The sequence below is a fragment of the Phalangium opilio genome, unplaced genomic scaffold (genome assembly GCF_054372755.1).
Source record: "Phalangium opilio isolate 3A_F unplaced genomic scaffold, DU_Popi_V2 ptg000079l_1, whole genome shotgun sequence".
NCBI classification, from domain to species: domain Eukaryota; kingdom Metazoa; phylum Arthropoda; class Arachnida; order Opiliones; family Phalangiidae; genus Phalangium; species Phalangium opilio.
Window position 1 is genome coordinate 9,189,132 of NW_028324187.1, and position 25,124 is coordinate 9,214,255.

The window sequence follows — 25,124 nt, forward strand, 5'->3', positions numbered from 1 at the left end:
TAACCCCATGGTACGGATTCATCTAGTTCCCAGAATTTTGGACCACCCGAAGCTATACTGTCCTTTGTTAGCGAGCGAGCGAGCGAAGAAAGTTTTGACATTTTTCACAGCCTAGTGCAAATAGATAGAGAGGGTAGATAAAGAACCTGGGCGCCGGCCGTTCTTACTGGCTTAAGTTCGCTATTTACTTCTAAAGATTGTAATGAGGCATTGAACACGTGCGCAGCTCGCAGCCACTGCTAGCACTAGCATGTTGCTCGGGGCTGTGTTAGATTCGGAACGGACTTTAGGCTCTAAATTGAAGTATTTCTCAGGTTGTAGTCGTTTCCTTTCGCAGTTTCATCGGAAGTGCCATTGTGTCGAAGGCGATTTTTTAACTTGAAAAAATTAGAAATCCAGCAAAGCCAGTGTATCAAAGGTAAGCCTAATGTTCTTTTTTAACTATGATATAATGAGAAAGCTATCGCGGAAGGCAGGGCCGTCGAGAGAGGGGGGGGCAATTCGGTCAAGTTTCCCCGGATCGTGTCTAAATGGGGGCCCGCGATTTCGTTTATTTTCCTGGGGCCCACAAACTCTTTCGACAGCCCTAAACGTACGTCATTGCCATTTGCTAAACATGGCCGCCAACTGCTATAGAGTTACGACGTAATTCAGTCAGTTTTGCCAAATTTGGTATTGCGTATTCAATTGATATGCGAGTTAACATTCTTTTTAAAACAAAATGGAGTTTATTAGAGTGTAAAATACGTTGTTTCGGCAGGTAGGGTTCATTATTTGGGGGTTATACGAATAGTGTCTTCGCCAGGCGAGTCCCTAGGGTGTAAACGCGCGGGATCTTCACGCACGAAAAGGGACCATTAGGCAAATAACTGTTGAAGCTGATTAATTTGAAAGTCCCTCAAAAGAATCTATAAATATCGCACCAAAACGAGCAATTTCCGCTTCCGAAAGTACTAATTAGAGCTACTACCGCCATCGCCAAAAAAATCTTACCAAACTCGATCTAGCGCGCCATACCAAAAAAATGTAAAGGCCCCTTCACACAATCACTCTCCTACAGTCAACATTCTTCATGACACGATGAGCTAACAACTGGCTAGGGGGAAGAGATAGTCTGACGTCACGCAGCCCCCTGGTTGTCATTTTTGCGCGTAGAATACTGTTTCCAAAAGTTAGGGGGGATGAAACTCCAGTAAGAGATAGAAGGGTGTGACGTTTCAGGGTCAGAACTGTTAACTCCCTATTGATTAGTTACAAGTTTCGGAGATCATACTAGGCCTACAACCGTCTGAACTGATTTTGTCGACTTAGTCACGCTTAAAATGGCGCTGTTGTAATACAATGTGAAGGCACCTTAATAGAATTTTTCCGACTACCAATTATATCAGCAGTTGCTGGAGGGGGGGGGTGACCTAAGAGGTCGGGGAATAGAAAAAAATATAACGAATTCGTTTTAACTTCAGAGGTAAAACGCACTAAGTAACATTTTAAAACATTCTAGGATTCTAGGTAGTATCTGATAATCATAGCGTTTCTGACATACGTGGTTCTTGTCCGCAGTTATAAGACTCGTTTTGCTTTTGTTACATTTTCTGCCTCCCTTCTTCTGAATTATTCTTGGGTTTTCTCGGTTACTATATTTAGGAGTACCGGTCAAAAATAGACCCCCCGGGCCGCGTGACGTTTTTGGTATACCTTATTTAAATAAAACAAGGTGAGATAGCCAATACCGGACCCCCGTAGCTTGGCTAGTATGCATAGTTTTGAGACTAGGAGTATTGATACCGTTTACACCAGGAAGTGGGGCTTATTGGTACTGCACTTTCTCTGTCAAGTAATCTTCTGATGTAAATGGTTTCAACTAGAGATGGGAGTCCGTAAATTACCGGTAATTTACCAAATACCGCGTAAATTACAGATTTATGTCTTACGGTAATTTTAGAATGGTAATTTACCGGTAAATTACAAAATTACCGCGGTAATAAGCCTGTTAAAACATAAAATACCATAAATTACGGTAATTTTTGTAATTTCAAAATTTTAATCGGTAATTTACCGGTAATTTCTCGGTAATTCACATCTCTAGTTTCAACCATACTAATCTGAAAAATTAATTTATATTAATTAAAGAACAAAATATAGACATTGTAATTTATAATTTATTCTACAATATTTAAATACTACAGAACGTCTTGTTTATTTTTTAACAAAAACAAAATCTTGTTATTGGTTCTAAAGATACAGAAAGCTTTCGTAATTAAATTTAATTTAATTTTAATTCAAAATTGAATATTTTCTTCGTTCGTTCTTTTTAAAGCTATAGCTACATCCGTCAATATAATAATAATACTACTACTACTACCAGAGGAGGGCGGGGCTTAAAATAAAATATTATACAGTCTTTTATATATTTTACAGTATCTTGATTATAATATATATTCATTTATTTATTTATTTATATATTTTTCTGTTTAATTTTATTTTCTTTTCTTTTAAACATTGAGGCCCTTATATATAATTATTTTCATATAATTAACGAAGAAGTTATTTATTACATCACAATATTTTTAGGGTTAAGGGGAGGGGCGTAATGCAATTTTATAATATATTTTCATATAATAATGAATGAATGAATGACTTCTTAGAAGAAAAACGTTTTTTTGAGCTATTCTAGATTAAAAAATTATAGTAAAATTTCAAAGGAATGTTACTTCTGTTTGTTTAATCTTTTTTGTTTGTTTGTTTATTTGTTTTGATTCCCAACTACAGACTGTGACTCACTCTTGTTGCTTATACTGACTAGCTCCACTTATCTCGCAATTTTTCCGCAATTCTATTGCGTAATATCTAATTAACTATGAATTAAATATACTAGCAATCATAAGTAATATAATAAATCAATTTATGACACTACAGTCTACAGAAAGTGGGAGAAGGGGGTTGTTAACCAATCGGGTGCGTTCGTTCCCCAACTTACTTCCACTTTTTTGTAAAAATCGCCGCCATTTTGGGGGGAAAGGGAGGAGTTTATCTTAAGCCACGCCTCTATGGCTAAGAACCTACGGGGTTGTTAACCAATCGGGTGCGTTCGTTCCCCAACTTCCACTCCTTTGTAAAATTCGCCGCCATTTTGGGGGGGGGGAAGGGGAGGGGTTTATCTTAAGCCACCCCTGTATGGCTAAGAACCTACGGGGTTGTTAACCAATCGGGTGCGTTCGTTCCCCAACTTCCACTCTTTTGTAAAAATTCGACGCCATTTTGGGGCGAAAGGGGGAGGGGTTTATCTTAAGCCACCCCTGTATGGCTAAGAACCTACGGGGTTGTTAACCAATCGGGTGCGTTCGTTCCCCAAACTTCCCACTCTTTTGTAAAAATCACCGCCATTTTTTGGGGGGGGGGGAAGGGGAGGAGTATACCTTAAGCCACGCCTCTATGGCTAAGACCCTACGGATTTGAGTTTAAACATATATTCGTTATCACGTCTGACATCAGTTTATTTTTAACCAATCGCTATTAACTTACGTTTATTATATTATTTATAATTATATAGAAATAAATTAAGCGCAGTTTACAATTTTACACTAGTTTGTAAACTGCTCTTGAATATCAATTAATACGATCGCGTCATGTTGTTTATTACGGTTCTAACTTTGTCCGAGCTAAGCCTAATTTACAATCTAATCTACGAATTCCAGAGTTCTAGAGTTCTAGACGTCGTAGGGTCGCGGACAACCCAGGCATTATACTCTTTGAGAGGCTTAGACGTTTTCAAAAACTATTAACAATTTTTTTTATTTTAAGGCTTTACGAGAAAAAATAATAATTAGGCTAAAACCCGTCACCAGATATATAGGGTAATTAAAACTAGTTAATTTACGATATATATTTTAATTTGTATATCAATCAACATCTCCCAAGTTTCAAAAGTAATTAATTCTAGGCCTAGACGGGATAGGGTTAGGCCCTAAAACTAATTTTTAATATATATAGGCCTAATTTGTTTGTTTGTTTATCGAATATCTAAAATAATCATTGTTTATTGTTTATTAATTGCACTGAAAACATTTGCTAAATTTAATAATTCGCTGAATAGATATATATTTATATATATGTTGCGTTTCTTTACGAAAATGGCAGCCATTTTGGGGGATTTTTTTATTCATTTATTTATATATAAAATGCTGCTTTTTTTCGTTAACTCCGAAGTTAATTTTTGTCAAATTAGAAATTTAATTCTAGGATAATATTAATATTAATTTTAATTTTAAAGGTAGCCCTGGGGCTTACATATCCAAGTCAACGCGTATTTGCGAGCTTTGGGGGGGGGGGGGGATTTAAAGAAGTATTGTATAAAAATGTATACCCCATTTGATGAAAAAAAAAAATATGGCGTCCCTTTTTCCCATATTTGGTATTTGCTAAGCCTTTGCGAGATTTTTTTTGTTTTGTTTTTGGTTTTCGTTTTCGTTTTTGACAAAATTGTACTTGACCCGAAGTTAACCCTACCCTAACCTTTCAAAGACGTATAGGAATAGCCAGAAAATGAGCGTTGGCGGCGACAAATTTACGCGGTATGCGAGGGAAAAACGCGTATAATTAAGCCTACTGGGGTTATATACTATGAAGTATACTTTCTAGGCCTACTATAATCTACAAGAACCAAAAATAGTCTAACGCCAAGGCCTAAAATTATTCAAATTTAGCCTAAAAGTCTTAGAAAACGTCGGAGACAACTACTTAAGGCTTTCATATTCACTTCAATGTCTCATTTACTCTGATATTTCTATTTTTAATTGTTAAGCCTAAATCAAGTACGCGTTTTAGGCCTAGATAAAAATGTCTACAGCGTCAATTTGCTCTAACAGTAAAACTAAATTACCTTTGAGTTCACGCAGAAAGGTTACGAGTTGATTCATCCACCGGGTCGAGTCAAAAATTGAAAAATTAAATGTATTAATTAGTTAATTAATTAATTATTAATTACAAATCGATGATTCTCGTTTTGCAATTTTTCCTGCGTTCTTTCAATTTTTCGTACTCTTCCGGCGTCATGTTTTGCTGATTTCTGTTGGGTCTTAAATTCATGCCAAGGTTTTGTACGCCTTTAGCGATTCGCGATAGCGGAGAGAGCACCAGATCCTTTTTAATGACGATGGGAGAGGCCAAAGGGTTAGGGAGATTGAGGGAAGGGAATGAAAAGTCTTGAATGGCACTCTCGCTGTGTGAGGTCTTCATTTTGGCCGTCAAAGACTCGGCCGCGTCCAACGGGATATTCTCTTCGTGGACCAACAAATGCGAGACTTCGTTCGAGGAGCAAGCTAAATTTACTGTCGATCGCACTTCGAGGTCCTCCGAGGATTTGGATAATTTACGACCGGCTCGACCCACGATGTCCTCGACCGTTAAAAGACGGCTGCTACTTTGACTAGCGCCTGTTGTTGACAAGTTTTCGCAGCTAATTTGAATCGCTGGCGCCATTTGTTGAGCTCTTTAAAGAGATTGAAGTCGTCGTTTTGGTCCTCAAAGGACATCCCCCAAATGATGGAACTCACCTAGTACTAGACGTAGACGTCAGCGAATGCGTCGAGGCGGAAGTTGAACTAGCTTTTCTGCGGCGATAAGAGCGTAAACTGGCCTTCTTCATAGCGTCTAAGACAAAGTCATCGACATCGGGACAATTTTGATAACGTCGATGATGGTAAGGATGTCGATGATGACCGTGTTTATGGTAATGATGAATCCGATGCGTTCCTTCCACACTTTTCGCGCGGACAACTTGATTCAGACTGTCCCTACTACCACCGTGTATACTAGATAACCCCGGACTTGTCGCTAAAATACCGCAACTCTCCAAGAGTTTATCTTGACTACCCTAAAACGAGACGAACAAATTGTTCCCAAGCATATAGAGCTATTTCAGTGGGGGAAAAATTTCGTCTGCTACGAAAATTGGGCCTGCCTTTGAGTGTAGAGGGCGGTCATTTTGTGAGGGTTTCTCTATGGGCAAATAGCATTGGTGACGTAGCCATTACCCCCTCTGAAATAGCTCTATAGCGTGGTACTGGGAGGGGGGAGCTACGGGGGCGTGACGTCAATATTGGTAGTCTAAATTGTAATGGCCTCAGGCCTGAGCTGACGACTTCCAATATGGCCGCAAAAACCGAAGTAAGCGATAGGAGGGTGTGACGTCACGAAAAGGTTCGTGGTAGCAGACTATAGGCCTAATAGGTTGGGGGGGGGGGGTCAAAGTATATTACTCGCTCCTTACCACGAAACTCTCTTCGTCATTTTCCAAACTGTCCGAAATCATAACGAATTCGTGTTCGTCTATATCGCTGCATTCCGAATAATCGGAGCTAAGTGTACGATCGCTAATATGATGTATAAAGTTTCCGCTGTTCGTCACGACAACACCCAAGCCGTGCTTTTTAACTTTCCTTAATGAATCATCTTCCGAGTCTGAGGAACTGTCCATGTGGAATGTTGTCTATGTAACATTAACAAAAAAATAATAACAACTGAAAAGTGGTGGTCGTGTTTTGTAGTTGAAATAATTTTCTTTATCGATAAAACTAATTGGGTAATAGCAAGAAGGGATATCTAGTTTATTAGGGAGAAGGTATAAGATGCCGAAGTATTAATTCGCGCGCGCCATAGTCCCAGCCAGTCCCCCTTTCAAAATACAAGGGGGGGGGGACGTAAAATGAGGCCCCGGGCTATTTCGCTACACTCTCCTCAGTCGGAAAATACGACTGTAATTTTCGTTATCATTCGCGTCGCGCTGACGTGAGTTTTCAAGAACCAATGAGATGAGAGCTGGTTGTAATTTAGAGGCGGCAGAGAGAATTTAGAAGGGGAGAGGAAAGTCCCCTCTTTGACTCTATTAAACGTGATGACGCCCAAACAAGATGTCGCGTTGAGCTTTTTGGGGTAGGCGAGTTTCCGGTCACGTGTTCTAAAATCTCTCTGTTACAAACGCATCATACCGGAAATCGACCTGCCTAGATAACGTTTAGCAGACGACGTTGAGCTACATTCCAAACCACCCCTTCCACTCCCTTTTTAAATTCTCTCTGGAGGCGGCGGGGATTAACTCCGGACCTATTATACGTTTGGACTGGAGATAAAGCTAGATTATAAATGTGGGGCGAATTTATACCTTCTCCCTAGTAAACTAGATATCGCTTCTTGATAATAGCATAAGTTCATAAGATATATTATCTAAATTACTAAATAAATATCACTTATAAACTTATGATCATAATAATAATAATACATGCGGTGAAAAATAAATAAATTTTATTTTCATGCAACCTTTGCCTAGTAAACTAGATATCGCTCCTTGATAATAGCATAAGTTCATAAGATATGTTATCTAAATTACTAAATAAATATCACTTATAAACTTATGATCATAATAATAATACATGCGGTGAAAAATAAATAAATTTTATTTTCATGCAAATTTTTTTTTAAAAAAACGATTTTATTCAAATTAAAAAAAATAATTAGTTAATTACTAAAAATTTATTATCACAAATTCAAAATTAGGATTTAAAATAAAAGAAAATCAACGTAAAATAATAATAATAATAATAATAGGAACACGTTTGTGGAAAATACACGGGATGGAATTCTTAGTTCGGGCTTACCAATCCAGTTTCGGAAACGGCGGCTAGCATTCCACCTTGCGAAGCGTTTCCATTTCCCCTTTTGCTAAGATTTCGAATTCCTCTAATAGGGTTTAATTTAGCAATTTGGGAGGTCATGTTGCTCATGGCTCTAGAGCCGACGTTCCTAAGGTTCACGAGTTGACCCTCGGAAATATTCCGAGGCATGGAACTTAAAGAGGGTAGCTCCAAATGGAATGAAACTAAATGGGAACGGCTAGCTCGATAACCACCCGTGTTACCGTGAATACTGCCTTGCGCCAATGGTAATTTACTACGTCGACGCTCCAATCTCCCCTCGAAAAATGGAACGTTCAAACTCTTTACGCTCAACGCTACTTTGAAAGCTTCGCAAATCGCTTTCAGGGATTCTAATCGGAGAAACGCAAACAGACAGCGGAATGTTTTATTAACAATTAGCCTTATTCCTGATCAGCGCCACCTACCCATAGCGGCGACTTTGAGAACTACTGTAAGCGGCAAGCCAATCAGATGTCGCTAAAATCTGGTGACGTCACTAACTGGCACTCTCGGTGGGGGGTCTTACCAAAAATGACGTCACCAGATTTTAGCGACATCTGATTGGCTTGCCGCTTACAGTAGTTCTCAAAGTCGCCGCTATGGGTAGATGGCGCTGATCAGGAATAAGGCTAATTAACGTAGCTTTGATTATAAATTAATTAATAGTGTTTTAATCCATTAAAAATGAATGAATTAATGGCGGAACGTACCAGCTGCTTCTTCGTCATTTTTAATTGGCACAGCCATGTTGTTGAAGAAACGAGTATTAGTGGAACGAAACATTTGGAAAAATCCACTCAAACCATTCGCCAAATAATGTAGTCGTAAACAATGACGTTTTGATTTGAATATTGAAGGTTCGGGACCTAAAAATTTGTGTCGAGAAAAAAACCCCCAACCCAAAGCCTTAATAAACATCAATAAATAAACAAACAAACAAACACACAAAAAACAACCGCTTGTTTTTGCTACAAACACAAACATAAACATAAACATAAGTTAATTACCAAGCTCTATCCTTTCTAAGTCTTCGAGCAAAACACGTTGATATCTCGTAATACGATCAGTTTCGTCGTCATATCTTCAAGGAAAATCGTCAAATATTTACATTTAAATTAAGCTAATTAAATTAATAATAAATAAATATTAATTAGTAATTACTCTGCAACGTAATACGATTCTTTGGTTAAAACTAAAATAGTGTCCATGTCGTGTTGATTTGGATCTCCAGTCCTTTAATAGTTAAATAATAAATGGGGAAAAAAAGAGAAACCGTTAAAATTAATTTTTATTAAATATAATAAATAAATTAATTAACAAACTATTTATTACATTTAGATTAAGATTAAGCCTAATCTAATTCGTATAAATTAACATTGAATTTAAAATCTACGATAAATACTAATAATAATCGAATAAAAACTAACACAGGATCGGCGTCAATCAGGGCCCATCCACCGAGAACGGTTTCCGATTCGGGTATCAAGATTTTTTTACAATCTTCTATTAATTGTTTAACCCTTTCGTGATGTTCCATTTCAGACAACTCCAAGTCATGTTCGGCCTCTTCCCGTTCCGGGCTGACTGCGCTGATGTCTTCGGTAATGGGGTTACCGAGCATTAAGTCGATTGTGGCTTGACGGTAAGCGTCTTTGAATCGATTTACGTAATAACTGCAATTACGCCAATTTATTTTAATGTAATTTCCACCAAAGTATTTAGCTTGGGTTTGGGACTAACCGGCTAGCCGAATTGTAACCGTCTTTCATAACACCGGCGATGCGTCGTTCACCAGTACGTGTAAAATCGCCTTTTAAAGCCGCGGTACCCGCGTATTGACGACTTATAATGTCGCCATTGTTAGCCCACATGATTTGGAAAACGCGACGGCAACCAGCGGGTAAGATTCCTTCCGGAGGAATTAGCCCAAGACGTACAAACTGTACAAGTACGCGTTCTTATTAAGTGTCAAGAATGACGTAGGCCTATAGACCATTTCGATTTAACTTAGGGGGAAAGACACGGAGGCCTTCCATCTCGTTTTAAGCGCCTGCGCTGTAGTCTTTTTTGTATCCATGAGAGTGCAGCGCAGAGACAACAATGTATGACCCGGTACCGAGGGTTGTCTCAAACCCTCTTGTATGTCCCGATACTGAGGGTTGCCTCAAACCCTCTTGTATGTCCCGATACTGAGGGCTTCCTCAAACCCTCTTGTATGTCCCGATACTGAGGGTTACCTCAAACCCTCTTGTATGTCCCGATACTGAGGGTTGCCTCAAACCCTCTTGTATGTCCCGATACTGAGGGTTGCCTCAAACCCTCTTGTATGTCCCGATACTGAGGGTTGCCTCAAACCCTCTTGTACGTCCCCGATACCGAGGATTATCTTAAACCCCCTTCTATGTCCCGATACAGAGGGTTGCCTCAAACCCTCTTGTACGTCCCGATCCTGAGGGTTGCCTCAAACCCTCTTGTACGTCCCGATACCGAGGATTACCTTAAACCCCCTTCTATGTCCTGATACAGAGGGTTGCCTCAAACCCTCTTGTACGTCCCGATACCGAGGATTACCTTAAACCCCCTTCTATATCCTGATACAGAGGGTTGCCTCAAACCCTCTTGTACGTCCCGATACCGAGGATTACCTTAAACCCCCTTCTATATCCTGATACAGAGGGTTGCCTCAAACCCTCTTGTACGTCCCGATACCGAGGATTACCTTAAACCCTCTTGTAGTCCCGATCCCGAGGGTTGCCTCAAACCCTCTTGTACCTCAACCCCCTTGTGTTACCTATCCCGTTTTATTAACATCGAAAAGGCCTATTTGAGTAGAATTAATCTGACCTGTATGTCCATGACTGTTTTGGCTAATGCAGTTTGAACAATATTAGTTCTATCAAGGCAATCAATGCAGTTGACTCTAAAGGTGCCTTGTTGGTCGCAAATCAACCCTTCACTGTCCACCCAACAGTAACGAATATCCCTGACTAAATCTTTAATACTTTCGATTAAAACCGACACATTTTCGAATTTCATTCCTCGACTGAAACAAAAACCCCCAAGAGATTCCATGTGTGAACTTAAAGCGGGCGCGACAACCTATAACACTACTTACCAGTACTCGTGAAAATCAAACGTGACGTAGATAAGCGAGGGACAATCGTATCTCAATATATGATTTATGTAGGCATCGGAAATAACTTTCTCTTTTCCGATTTGTTCAACTAGATTAACGATAACCACGCTTTTATAAACAGAGACCTCTTCTTCGAAATGCTTTTCAAATGCAGTTTGGGTTTCATCCTCTCCTATTCATTGATTTAAATCGTCAAATCAAATTTTATCAGTCTAAAATTTGTTGTCGTTGTCTCGAACCTTTATCGAGTCTAGGTGGTGGTCGATATTTATAACCAGGTTGACTCCAAAACACTGGTACAGATCCTCTGACTTGTACGAACGATACCACGTGAGGTGGGTATTCGAATATTTGTTCCGTTTCGACGTAATTGGCGCATTTCCCCGATTCGTCAACTCCCCGACGTTTATAACGAGTACCAGCTCGATATCTACTACGTCTTGATATTAATATCATGGTATATTCTCTCCCCTGTTGTTGCGTCGGGTCAGGTTGTTTGACCTCTATGGGACCAGCGCCCGCGTCGTGTAGAGGGGTTAAATCTAAATCGTCTACTATATCTATCCAACAACGTTCAATTTGAACGTAGCCTTGGATAACGGGTGTTATCCAAAAATCGGCTTCCGGTTGCTGCATGGAAGGTTGGTTCATTTGAACATTACAATCTCGGTGGAATAGGGGAGTGAGGGTTTTACTGGTGAAAAAATCGCAAAACCTACATTTAACTCTATAAGGTCCGAAAGCATATGTCGATTCCAAAAGAATCTTTCGTCTACTCGGGCCCAAAGAGGTTTTTCCCGAATTTCTTGGGATTGATTGTATTGTCGTTGTAAACTATTTGTAACATCGCCCGTTAGTGAATAGTAAAAGGAATCTGTGTCGTTAAACATCTTGTACAGTTCCTATAAACCGCCGGTTACGTTTTTTAATGTCCTTATCAACAATTACAAGCCCAGGGATAGATTTAATTTTAGAAGTAGGAATGGAGATCAGTGTAATCTGGGCGCGCGTCAAAGTCCCGGACCCCCTTCCACGAGACCGGGGGGGGGGTATGAAAGAAGAGGCGGGAGGGTCATAGCGACAGAGGTAAAAAGGAACTACGTATATTTCGCCGTCCCTGGCAGCAACGTCATCAAAACGTAGTTTAAGTGAGCCAATAAGATAATTTAAACTTTTCGTTACGTGTTGGTTGGAGGGAGGGGCTCTATACTGGGTGGTCTATGAGTCGGATAACTGAAGTAAATACTAACCGTTAGACTCCATTCCTACTTCTAAAATTAAATCTATCCCTGGCAAGACGTTGTTAATCTTACATCACTAATTCTTTTGTCAAATTTTTCCCTATCCTTTGCGAAGTCTTTCTGTGGATCACATTAATATCACAGTATTTAATAATAACCAGAACCACGATTAATTCCCCAATTATAAAATTAATTTAGGATCAAAACCTTTCTTGGTTTGACTTGTGACGTGGCGGTTTTAATTGAATTCCACGTTTTTTGTAGACCTTCTGAAGGTGTGGTTTTTTCCGATTTACGTGGGTTATTGTGATGTTTGCAGTTCTGCAATTACGCAACAAATGTTTCCCAATACTTTCCAACCAATTAACGCGTTCTACAAGTTATATTAAATAGCTAAACAATTAACCTCAAGCTCCAAATCCAATAGCTCATGTTGCGATAAGGGAAGCAAGGCGATTTTTTGTATCTTGTAAGTTTCGTGATTTCCAGGTAATCGACCTACGATTCCTTGTTGTTTAATTAGAACTAATTTCTTCTCAAGATCTGCTTGTACAAAAAAGGGGGGTCGAAAAGTTGGGTGGAAGGAATTTCGGTGTGAATCTTCCCGTACATTTTAGCAGAAGTATATAATACTTTTTCTCTTAGAGAGAAGTGTGCCACAAAACGGGATAACTGCAACATGATTCTTCCCAACATCATACGCGATAAATAGTTCCCTATTAACTATTCGCCAAGGCGCATGCGATTGTGAATTTTTGTCCAACGTCAAGACAATAAAGGTTTGGGGGTTGATTGCAAAGGGATTTAGTACCAAACAGTTATAGAATAATAATTCACCCCCCCCCCACGGTGCGATGCCCATCTGAAGTTTAAAGGGGCTCACTGGCGCTGTTGGGGGGACACCGCCCTTAGTTCAGGGGGAAAACACCCAGGTCTTTGGCCATAAGGAATGGCGCCACCGTCGCGGTGGGCGGGTAAGTAATATGCCAACCAACAGTTTGACCCCCCCCCCATTCACCCCAACAGCTCCGGCCAGCCCCTTTAATAAGCCCCAGAGCAAACAAAAAGGGGTGAGACCAGAAAGAATCATGTTATAAACTAAAGTATGAAGAAGATACAGAGTGTCATCCTTCTACTATTATACCCTTCTGATTTCACTCATTATAAAAATGTCTATTGAAGACACGCGTTCGCGATCGTTTTACCGCATAAGTTGAACAATAACGCGTGTAGGTGTTTATGTTATGAATGTATTTATATGAACCTTGAATGTATGTGTTATATTTTTTGTTACAGATTGAAAGAAACTACCAAGCTCCATTGCCCCAAATAAACCCCCTGTAACATATACTAACATTGCTTTTGCAACTATTGATTTATTGATCCCTTCCAAGAATCAGGAAGTGAGAAGGGTAAAAGAGATTTTGAGGTGGCACTGGCAAAACATTTGGGAGGAAATATATACCGATAGGGACTCTTTAAGTTGTTTCTAAATATAGAACCAGACCTTACCCAAAGAAAATAGTCCCTACAGTATGCAAATTTTTCTTTTTTTTAATATATATTTTAAGATTTACTAACCTTGGTGAGCTTGAATTTTTCCTATGACTCCAAAAACCATACCCAAGCATACTGGTTCGTGGAGCGATTTTATATCCGCGTCTAAGAACAATATTCGTAAAAATTTATGGTTAAATCTCCCATTAAGGTTTTACTTTTTGAACAGGAATTTATTTCATTACTACATGAATAATAATAATAACGAAAGTTTCTTCTGTTAATAAAAATAAGCGCGTAATTTATGGGCATGTTATTTGAATTGTAAAAAAAACAATTTGGATGATGTGCGGAGTTAATGTAATGGCAAAATAACATTTAAATTTCCCTCTCTAATATGGTTCATATGTGATAAACTTGACAGATAGGCCATGGAAGAAAGTATGGAAGGCCAACTCAGCCCTTTTTTTGAAAGGTGACTGGTAGCCCTGCATACTACAGCGCCCCTAGCTGTCATACTGAAAACAAACATGGCGGCCTCCTTATTTCTTTTGGTGAAAAGGGTGGGTATATTAACGGGATGGCGGGAAATTTGAAATTTTAAAAATCCCGCCTTTTTTGACAGCCTGGAAACGGTCGCTTTCAGTATGACGGACAGAGGGCGAACCCGTCGCTATTTTTAAACCACCTTTCACATCTCAAAGGGGGAGTTGGCCTTCCATACTTTCTTCCATGGATAGGCCTAGCCTTTCAATGTTTACTTTATAATATTCGCAATTTTACGCCAAGGCTTAACGTACCGATTCGGGGTGTGATAGTCCCATCTACTCTGTTACACCACAAACTGTGCTGGTTATCCACGATTACGTAGAAATCTTCTGTCATTAACACTTCCATAGTCGGTGTACTCATTATGCCGATTTATTATATTTCAATCAATTTCCAAAAGTAAACAAATTCAAATTTCACCGACTAGGCTTTCCGCCTTCTCGACACGACGATTCCGGCGACTGTAATTGGAAGTAAATCAAATTTGGGAAAAAATTTAAATTTAACTTATTTCCAGCTCTGATTGTTTTGTGTCATTTTCTATTGGCTCGCTTCTAGCAATTTGACACCATGGAGCGGTATTTGAGTAGAACTAACTCGAAAGGATTTTTTCATGGTAAGTTGCATTTCTACTCCAGAAAAACTACTCCATGCAAAAAGGAGTAACGTGAGGAGCGCTTAGCGACACCTGGTAGAGGTCTTGGTAAAATCGAAACGTGTAGGCAAGTAGTGACGTCAGAAACGCACATGACCAGTGGCGTAGGGAAAAAATTGAGGTGGGGAATAAAGCCCAAAGTTTGAAGCTGGCTTGATAGGGAAAACCAGCATAGCGCACCCCGCATTGGTGGATTCGTCACGTTTCAGTGTTCGGGGCCGCGTTTTGCTGTTGCTGACGTCATAGTCGCGATAATCAAGATGGCGATGTGTTCTTAGGGTCGCCATCCCTGCGTTGTTTAGTTTTTATAGAAGAATATATCGCGTTTTCAAAGGTTTAATTATTTAAAATAGACTATTTCCGAAAGTGGAATAATGGCGAGCGCGAGTGTATCGAGAACAGAATTCATAGTCGGAGGAAAGTACCGTCTTGTGCGAAAAATAGGAAGCGGATCCTTCGGGGATATCTACCTCGGGATAAACGTTACAAATGGCGAGGTGAGGTCATTGTAGGGCTAAAATTTCTAGCAGCCACGGCTGATCTAGTCCATTTCAAACTTATTATTACGTTCTTTGTTTAAATTACTAAAATTTCGACGCGAAATTCGCTTTTAAAACGATAGTTTTTGACTCCCTTATGCTCGTAGTAAATTAGTCCTAACGATTTTAGGACGCGAGTAGGTCTTTCTTTTGTCACTGTTGTCTGTACAGTGACAGTTTTACAAGGGCAGTCGCGTATGTATCCTTCCCTTGAAAGGATAACAAAAACAAGTAATTTTATTTTTAGAAGTGTGCCCAAGATTTTAAGGTTAGGCTTACTGTAAAATGTATATTAGAATTTTATACCATAACATTTTTCTCGCCTTATGGCCCTTCAAAGTGTTGGTTTAATGCAATATTAATTAGGGCCTAATCTAATCTTATCTCGGGTTAAGTCAAGTCATATATCGTGTTGTTATTATTGATGTTGAGAGCCCCTGAACCTGCCAAATGTAATTTTTATAATGTATGTGTCGCTTATCTAAGCCTATTTTCAAAAATTTCAATTAAATGGGTAATATTTAGCATTAGTAATGTTTCCATGGTCACATGACATTGCTTATCACGTTTATTTGCATGTCATTCTAACTCAAATCAAATCAAATCAACAATGAGTTGTGATTTTTTCTTTAAATTGAGCATGCATTGTTAAGATCTCAAGAAAGCTTTCAGGGAAAATAAAAATTGGTTATGTTTTTTCTCAGCCCCTACTAAATTATAATAACTTTTTACATCTCATTACGAATTAACGTTACCAGTTTTAAAACAACACAACGGACTACAGCTGCATTTGAAATTATATTGTACCCCAGTGCGGAACAAATCTAGATAATCCAGTATTTCTTCTCTTAGTTTTTCTTGTTGTAAGGCCTAGCTCACATTATATGCAAATATATAAAAGTAACGATTGATGAAAATCTGAACTATCAGTCCTCCTATCATTCAAAATATTAAAAGAATAGTTCTGTAAAACCTGTTTTCTTCCTCTACCAAGCAACCAACCAGATTTTTTCTGGTTTAATGGTTTGTGTCTGTCAATAGATTTGGTTAGCTTGATCTTAGATGGTAGACAAAGGCTTAGTGTAGTTAATTTTTTAATACAGAAAAATTATCGCTTTTGAAACACAGGTGTGTGTGAGAGTCGGAGATTTATTTATAAAATTAATCTCATGGCTAAATTTTAAGGCACATTCCCAGGGTCGTTTTTTTTGGTAGAAAGTAGAGTGCACGTCATAGTTTTATATTTGCAAAAGGTTTAGTTATGCTCATTTGCTATTATGCTTAGTAAAAATAAACTAAAAGCTGTTATACACTGCTAATATACCCTTAGCGTGCGTTCTACGTGCAGAATATTACAAAGGTAGTTGTGCAATAGTCAACGGTGCTACACCCTTAATTATACTTAGTTTATGATTAGTTTAAGGGCTCTATGAACCGGTGGTGCGTTAATTATACACCATTTTACGACTCTGCGTAGAATTAGCGAGTTACAGGGCTAAACCTTTTATCCATATTAAATATTTAGGGTGTGATAAATTTAGCTACTTTATAGTTACTGTATTGTCAGCTTAAAAGTAACCCTTTAGGCACTCAAAGGCACTTTGTCTTCTATTTTAAAAGAAAGAAATTGTTGGGTATTTTTATCCCTATTCTAAAAGAAAACGGAATGGAAAGGATATAGGAAGTAAATTATAATGTAAAGTTTGCTGAAAACGGAAAGAAAATCCGTTACTGTAGATGTAGAGAGATTAAATTTGACGGAATCATTTTTACGTACCACTGTTATCAAAACAGCTGGATTTGTTTTTCTGTGCTTGCGTCATGTTTAGATTTGAGTTCCCCTTGTTAGGTTTTATTTTGTTTGTTAAACTGGAATCAACTTTCCACGTTTTTTATTCTTTTTCACTGATAACTTCCGTTTTATTTATTTCCGTTCCTTAGGAAGTGGCAGTCAAACTTGAGTCAACAAAAGCCAGACACCCACAACTCCTATACGAAAGTAAATTGTACAAAATTCTTCAAGGTGGTGTTGGAATACCTCATATAAGGTAAGTGCGCGCGATGTGGTGCAGGTGGTGTTACTTAGGGTTGTCAGGGTCAGGGAGGGTACGGGAAATCCTGGAGAAGTGGGGGAATTTTAATAATAGGCAGAAATGGTCAAGAAATTTTGTCAACTTCTTGAACCACCAAAAAAAGTCGGGAAATTTGAGTTTGTAGCTACTCTGTTATTATTTTCAAATGGCAATATATTCGGTATTTTCCGAGGGGCCGATCACTCATTGTAATCGGTGTACCTTTGACTGTAATAAACCCTACTAAGCCCTGCCCTTGACAGTGCTAAAATTATTACACGTAATCCGTAATAGGTGTACAGGGAGTTTTACAGTGATTAGCCCCTCGGTATTTGCAATTTCCTTTTCCTCCGACGGGCCGATCACTCGATGTAATCGGTGTACCTTTGACTGTACTAAACCCTACTAAGCCCTACCCTTGACTGCTAAAATTATTACACTTAATCCGTAATAGGTGTACAGGGAGTTTCACAGTGATTAGCCCCTCGGTATTTTCAATTTCCTTCTCTTGAGCAAACAGTTTCTTTTTCGAGCTCCATACGCTTTTCAAAACGAGATACGAGCGTTTTTGCAGCAGCTACAAATAGAAACGTCATTAATTAACCAAATTAATGTCTTAATTTTGAAGGTTAAGGTGTTAGAATTGTTTTAGGGCTTCATAGTAGATAAGTCCAACGGATTTTCAAAAGTCCACCAATGCAATTTACTTTTTACCAACCAAAAATTTAATTTAATATTTATCAATTTCAAAAATTGTCTACTCTACTCTACTCTGCTCTAATCTTAGAAATACTTAATTTAATATTAAATATCGTGGGATTTTTAGGCCTACAAGCTAACCGGTATTAAATAACCTCAAACGCCCCAAGTAAAATAAAAAGACTTAAACTAAAAAGGTCGACTCGGTATAGCCTAAACTAGCTCCCTCGGAAAAGTGTTTTTCTTTTGGAGTAAAAATTAAAATATTGCCATCAGGAACCAACTGAATTGTTCAACGCGTAGGTACTTCGTCGTCGTAGTCTTAAAACTCGCTCAAATGGTTCCGGTATAGATAATAAAAAAAAATATACGTCTTGAAAAATTACGCGAGGGTTGGTTTTTTTTCTTTTGGATTCGCTACCCACCGTTGTCCTAATTTCTATCAACAGCAGCGTTAACTTCACGGTGATAGAAGGAAATTCGTTCGTCTTAATGAGGCCCCCCTTTCAATATCATTTAAAAGTATTTCAATGGCAGCTTAAGATACTAGGCCTGGTCGTTTCCCCACTTATTATTTTCCGTTTTATTTTATTATTTTTCCCTTAATAAAAAATATATTCAGGATTGAACCCTTTTATATGCGAAAATTCGTAAATCATTATGTTGCAACCTAATTTAGATAAATTACGTGATGGATATGGCTATATAGTAAACGTTATGGTTGTGGGGAAAAGGGGTTGTTTAATTAATTGGAAGTTATTCAAATTTAATGTAAATTTGTTATTTCGTTTCGTTCATTTTTTGCATACTTTTTTCATATTACAAACCTTATTTGGTGGGTTACGTTTAATATGAATTTGTGTCGCGTTTCAAGGCATATATTATTTTTACGTGAAACCATAAGATTGTAAGATAAGTGTGACACTACCTATACGATTCGTAATGCAGCTCGAGATAACTAGTTCGAGAATTGAATGTCTACACTCGGTGGTTAATTTTGCAGGACTTATATCTAGTTCCTATTTAGTCTGTACCAAGAAGCGATATCTAGTTTATTAGGGAGAAGGTATAAGATGCCTTAGTATCCGCGCGGCGTTCCATAGTCCCATTCCCCCTATCAAAATACAGGGGGACCTTAATGGAGGCCGGGCTATTTCGCTGCCTCTCCTCAGTTGGAAAATACAAGTAATTTTCGTCATTCGCGTCGCGCTGACGTGAGTTTTCAAGAACCAATGAGATGCTGGTTGTAATTTAGAGGCGGCTGGGATTAACTCCGGACAGGCTACGTTTGTTTGGACTGGAGATAAAGCTAGATTATAAATGTGGTGCGAATTTATACCTTCTCCCTAGTAAACTAGATATCACTTCTTGTCTGTACTAAGCCTTTGACAGCCCCTTACCAGGCTCGCTCTACCCTGAATCTATGACCTACGTCACTCACTTCATGACAAGCCCCAGTTTCTAAGTTAGCAGTGACAAACTTATGGAATGAACATATCTTATGAACTTATGGTGTTACGATTGGCTAAGTCTGACTAGAGTATTGTTAGCGTACATTCTTTGTTTTAAAACTAAAAGCGAATTTAAATTCCTTCTTGAACAAAGGAAAAACTGGGTATAAATTTTTTTAGCAGTTTTTTTTTCTTTTTCTCCGTTCATACCCCTAACCCTTTCGCGCCAAGACACAATAGCAACCTGCGCAGGTATATGAACACCTGTAGTATATTACCTACACCTTTTTTTCACTGTACTATTTGATATTGTAAGCGTATACATTACATACTCATGACCTACTTGGGTATAAGAACGAAAGAGAAGTTCGTATATATTTTTTTTTTCTGTTGAATCGGGAAATAAAACCGGTTTTTTTACTTTATTTTAGTTTTAAATATATCATTTCTTTCGGAGGTTGTTTTGTCTTCAGATGAAAATAATTTGTGTGTTTTTGTGTTTTGTTTTCGGCTTTAATTGTATTGTAGTGTCACCCCCATGTTATGTTCCGATTGAACATAATGTATTTAATGGTAATACACTGCTATTACCGCTGTTATTTTATTGAAAGAACGGAAATAGTTTAGTTATTATGTATTATATGGTTTTTGAGTTTTGTTTGCAGCTAAAAATGTATTGTTGCGTCACAATATGGTGTTTTTAGATTGGAAATGTATTGTAGCGTCACAACATGGTATTTTTAGATTGAAAATGTATTGTTGCGTCACAACATGTTATCTTTCGACAGAAAAATTATTTTAGCGTCACAACATGCTTTTTTTTGACAGAAAATGTACTGTAGCGTCACAAAACGCTATTTTTCGACAGAAAATGTATTGTAGCGTCGTAACACGCTATTTTTCGACAGAAAATGTATTGTAGCTTCGTAACACGCTATTTTTCGACAGAAAATGTATTGTAGCGTCGTAACACGCTATTTTTCGACAGAAAATGTATTGTAGCGTCGTAACACGCTATTTTTCGACAGAAAATGTATTGTAGCGTCGTAACACGCTATTTTTCGACAGAAAATGTATTGTAGCGTCGTAACACGCTATTTTTCGACAGAAAATGTATTGTAGCGTCACAACACGCTATTTTTCGACAGAAAATGTATTGTTCCGTCACAACACGTTATCCTTCGATGTATTTAATGTTATTATATGTATGGTGCATCTTCAAATCACAAAAAATATATTTCAGAGCGAGCATCGTACTGCGATTGTGAAATACAATAATTCAATTTTGACTTCGTAAAGACAATTTATTGATGTAGGGGTACATTTGAATTGCCCTACCTATTTTGAAATAATGTCAGGTTTATATTATAGTTTCTTTTAAGGGTCACTGGCCTTCCTATAGCTTTTTACCTTTAGGTCTGGTCTACAGTAGTAACGCTGTATGGCCTAATAGCTTTTCTCTCAGGCTTACCATCATGCCTCGCGGCTGAGAGATGAAACGAACGAACGAACTGGTTTTCGGGGAACAAAGCCTCATCTTGCCAATTTTTTCTTTTATTTTTTTTAAACGTATAAATTGTTTGTTGTTTCTGATCCATCAAATTTCTAAACACACTTTTATAAATTTTATTCGGAACCTCGGGGTAAACTGAACATGGCTTTTGAAATTCATTCACTTTTCACGTCAGGCATACAAATATTTACGGGTGAAAATTAATTGCGTGATTTGAATTCTCGCTTATTCTTATTGAAATCGAGAAATTTCAAGACTAACTGACAACTTTTATAATTCTCTTTCGGTTGTTGTTATTGTTGTATCGTTGTGGAAGAAAAACACGTCATTATTCGTGTTTTACAATTTAATTTTTAAAACTATTTAGATGGTACGGACAAGAACGGGACTACAATGTCCTAGTAATGGACCTTTTAGGTCCAAGTTTAGAAGATCTCTTCAATTTCTGCTCTCGCCGTTTCACAATGAAAACAGTTTTGATGCTGGCTGATCAGGTACGGCACCTGATCGACCTTAACATATTGTTAAGGTTGGCCAAACGAAATTTAACCCTAAATATTTAAATTATAGATGATTGGCCGTATAGAATTTGTTCACAACAAAAACTTCATTCATAGAGATATTAAACCTGATAATTTTCTCATGGGGATAGGGCGACATTGTAACAAGGTAGATTATTTTCGTCTTTAGGTTTGAAAGGTTTTTGGGCCAAAAACCAGTTGTACAACGGATATTTCATTACCGTTCATTACTTTCAGTTGTTTTTGATTGATTTTGGGTTAGCCAAAAAATATCGTGACAACCGAACCCGTCAACACATTCCTTACCGCGAAGATAAAAATTTAACAGGGACGGCTCGTTATGCCAGCATAAATGCTCACCTGGGAATTGAGCAAAGGTGATTTATTTTAATTTCGACGACGTGCTCGTTTGAACCGCTTTTAAAGCCCGTGTTTATAATTGTCAACAGTCGAAGAGACGATATGGAGTCTCTAGGATACGTGCTTATGTACTTCAACCGCGGAAGTTTACCGTGGCAAGGTTTAAAAGCTGCCACTAAGAAACAAAAATACGAAAAAATTAGCGAAAAGAAAATGTCAACGCCGATTGAAGTACTCTGCAAGGTAATTAAGGGGTTGAGTTGGCTTGCTTTGGAAGTGATTTTAACAGCGTCAGGGTCTGTCTTACACAGGGTTATCCACCGGAATTTACAATGTACCTCAACTATTGTCGAGGTCTTCGTTTCGAAGAAGCGCCAGACTATATGTACCTACGGCAACTCTTCCGTATTCTGTTCCGAACCCTAAATCATCAATACGATTACACTTTCGATTGGACCATGTTGAAACAAAAGGCGGCTGCATCAGCGGCGCAAGCAGGAGGAACGTCGCAACCCGTGGCCACCCCTGGTAAATAAGCTACGATAATTCAAGCTTACTTATGGTTTTTATCTTTTATTTCGTAGACATGTTCGTTCTTTCGTCTATTGTCTATAGACTTTAGTTAGTTTTGACTTTTGAGTAAGAGGTAGTTTAGTTTTGAGTGAGAAAAGAGAAAGTTTAGTTTTGAGTGAGAAAAGAGAAAGTTTAACGTGTGTCTGTGTGTTTTTATGTCGCAGAAAGAAAATGAGGTTTTTTTAGACAAAACAAAATTGGGCATCTAGCCGTACATTAAAAATGGGAAGGTATGTTATCGAACTTGATTACTTAACAACATTTCCTTCAGTAATCAAAAAGCTATTGAATGCCGCTGCTGGCTGCTTAATTATTAATTAAAAATGATTAGTTCGTTCTTATTTTTATTACGTACATTCTTATTATTTTTACATTTACATTGCTGTAGTGTTTAATTATAATTATAATTTTATTATACTACAATACGCATACGCCGCTGTCTAGAACGCAAATTTTATTATTATTATTTCCATTTATTATTATTTACACAACGTAGTTAATAGATAACTCGGTAATTAGCGGTCTTATTCCTGATCAGCGCCATCTACCCATAGCGGTGACTTTGAGAACTACTGTAAGCGGCAAGCCAATCAGATGTCGCTAAAATCTGGTGACGTCATTTTTGGTAAGACCCGAGAGTGCCAGTTAGTGACGTCACCAGATTTTAGCGACATCTGATTGGCTTGCCGCTTACAGTAGTTCTCAAAGTCGCCGCTATGGGTAGGTGGCGCTGATCAGGAATAAGGCTAATTAACGCGAACGGCTTTTTGCCTTTTGCTTGCTTTGTCTATGACGTAAGTTTTAATTGTCATTTTTTTTTTAATAGTTAAGCCTACAATTTTATACACTGCTTTACGTTATGTTAGATTTGACACACTCTTTACTCGTCATTCTTTCTAAAATATTTTCTATCGTGTCACCCCAATCATAGGTGGACGTTAAAAATAAACAAACGTTTTATGGCCAATGTCGCTATTATTGATAAACAAACAAACAAATAAATAAATAAAACTTGACATAAAAAAAAATTTGGTTGCTGACAAAGTCGTATGATACGTGTTTAAAATGAGAAAATAACAAAAAAAAATAAAAATGAAAAACAAATTTACTCGGAAATTAAAATTTTTAGGGAAGAACTATTAAATAAAAAAAACAGCGTGGCAAGTCCCGATTAAAAAAAAATTATTATGAAACTAACGTACACAACGCAAAATTTTGTGGATTAAAAAAAAATACCGAAAAACAAAAAATATTAATTAATTAAATAATTAGAATTTGTTTATTTTCTTTAAATGGGGATTGTTTAAAATTAAAAAAACATTATTATTAAAAAGAAGTGGCAACGTTAAAATAATTTTCCCTGAGCTTAAATGTATCCGATCGTCAGTGATAAACATTTTAATTAATTAAAATAATTAAATAAAAGCAAATCAGCGGGGGAAAAATTATATTAAAAAATTTTGGATGACGGCAACAATAATACAATATCAGAGGTGAATATTTTTTTTTTTTTTTTTTTTTCTTTTTTGAAACAACGTTTGATTTTTTATTCACCTCAAACACTTAAATAATTTTTTTTTTCTTTTTAATTTTACTATTTAAAACATTTTTGTATGGCAAAATTTCCTATTGCCTATTTTGTCCAATTTTTTTTTTTTTTTTTCGTTGTTTATACATTACATACGCTTGTTTACGTTCAAATATTTTTTTTTTTTTTTTTACTTTCTCCTCTGTGTTTGTTTAATTTCTGGCTCGATTCCTTCCATTAAGAACGCGATATTTTCCAAAAAAAAAAAAATACAGGTCCTTTTAAACGGTACGAAATTAGTCCAAAAAATCTACATTAAAATGTCTATTATTATTATTTAGTAGGCCTATATGTTCTATAATAACGGGGAATTAAATAAAAAAAATGTTTATATATAGTTCTCTTATCAAAAAAAAAAAAAAAAATATGAAAGCAAAAAAAAAAAAAAAAAAAGAAACATTTCGATGTAGGATATAGAAGTATTTACAAACAAACAAACAAACAAATTGTATTTGGATTATTAGCTCTTTTATTTGCGGGAATTTAAAATTTAACTGTATAGGATTTACGCTTGTTAATCATTAATCGCTTAAAATATAGTCCAAATTTAATTAATTTAAAGCGAAATCCTATATATTCATCAATTTTCAACGTATTAAGTATATTATACAAATAATTAAAATAAAACGTACACCTAGGAGTATATATACGTATAAATACACTAGGTTATTTAAAAAAAAATTAAACAACAACAAAAAAAAATTCATTTTATTTCGTGTAAATATTTTTAAACAAATTGTGTAAAATGTGCATAACTATTTCTTCGTTGGTTTCTTTTTCGTTTAAAAATTTTTTTTTTTAACATGGACATCAAAAATGAAAAAGTACTGTCCCACGTTTACTTGTTGAGGTTTTTGTACCTAGTGGAGCAAACAAAACATAAAAAAACAACAAAAAATAATAATAATTAATAAAATGACAATGTTTAATGCTGTGTAAATTATGTGCTTTATTTGTGCATTTTTTCCCATAGAAATTGAGTGATAATTTCAATCGGAACTATTAAGGTTCCGCGAGACTGCGACCGCCAAAAATCCAT

At 37.2% G+C, this 25,124-nt stretch overlaps 2 protein-coding genes and 1 long non-coding RNA gene across 4 annotated transcripts; 2 read left to right on the forward strand and 1 right to left on the reverse strand.

Moving 5' to 3' along the window:
- The first annotated feature begins 277 nt into the window (after positions 1-277).
- Positions 278-9,488, forward strand: LOC149654775 (uncharacterized). Its single transcript, XR_016370732.1, has 2 exons — positions 278-418; positions 9,234-9,488. It is a non-coding gene; the product is annotated as an uncharacterized LOC149654775 (long non-coding RNA).
- sp3 (phosphatidylinositide phosphatase spermathreecae) lies at positions 2,142-14,507 on the reverse strand. The gene is made up of 18 exons (XM_089846412.1): positions 14,366-14,507; positions 13,650-13,730; positions 12,475-12,611; positions 12,276-12,389; positions 12,141-12,188; positions 11,547-11,729; positions 11,067-11,457; positions 10,807-10,999; positions 10,536-10,734; positions 9,432-9,631; positions 9,119-9,364; positions 8,853-8,924; positions 8,699-8,772; positions 8,402-8,557; positions 7,653-8,041; positions 6,269-6,487; positions 5,553-5,872; positions 2,142-5,488 (listed from the first exon to the last, which is right to left on the reverse strand). The coding sequence occupies exons 1-18, from the start codon at positions 14,475-14,477 to the stop codon at positions 4,981-4,983; spliced, it is 3,642 nt and encodes a 1,213-aa protein (XP_089702538.1). The 5' UTR covers positions 14,478-14,507; the 3' UTR covers positions 2,142-4,980.
- LOC149654777 (casein kinase I) lies at positions 14,447-25,025 on the forward strand. 2 transcript variants are annotated; one of them, XM_089846422.1, is made up of 9 exons: positions 14,447-14,587; positions 14,673-14,730; positions 17,250-17,356; positions 21,411-21,537; positions 21,614-21,712; positions 21,802-21,941; positions 22,014-22,167; positions 22,236-22,452; positions 23,429-25,025. In XM_089846422.1, the coding sequence occupies exons 2-9, from the start codon at positions 14,728-14,730 to the stop codon at positions 23,437-23,439; spliced, it is 858 nt and encodes a 285-aa protein (XP_089702548.1). In that variant the 5' UTR covers positions 14,447-14,587; positions 14,673-14,727; the 3' UTR covers positions 23,440-25,025. The 2 variants fall into 2 exon arrangements, with proteins under 2 accessions (XP_089702548.1, XP_089702547.1); XM_089846421.1 differs by lacking the exon at positions 14,447-14,587 and adding an exon at positions 15,123-15,266 and having other exon boundaries at positions 14,592-14,730.
- Positions 25,026-25,124: the final 99 nt, after the last annotated feature.

Coding starts and splice junctions, on each gene's coding strand:
- sp3 (XM_089846412.1), bottom strand. CDS start 14,477: ATGAGTACACCGACTATGGAAGTGTTAATGACAGAAGATTTCTACGTA. Junction 12,390..12,474: donor TATTGGATTTGGAGCTTGAG/GTTAATTGTTTA, acceptor GCGTAATTGCAG/AACTGCAAACATCACAATAA. Junction 8,925..9,118: donor CTGATTGACGCCGATCCTGT/GTTAGTTTTTAT, acceptor TAACTATTAAAG/GACTGGAGATCCAAATCAAC.
- LOC149654777 (XM_089846421.1), top strand. Junction 17,357..21,410: donor GTTGGAATACCTCATATAAG/GTAAGTGCGCGC, acceptor AAAACTATTTAG/ATGGTACGGACAAGAACGGG. Junction 22,168..22,235: donor CGATTGAAGTACTCTGCAAG/GTAATTAAGGGG, acceptor TGTCTTACACAG/GGTTATCCACCGGAATTTAC.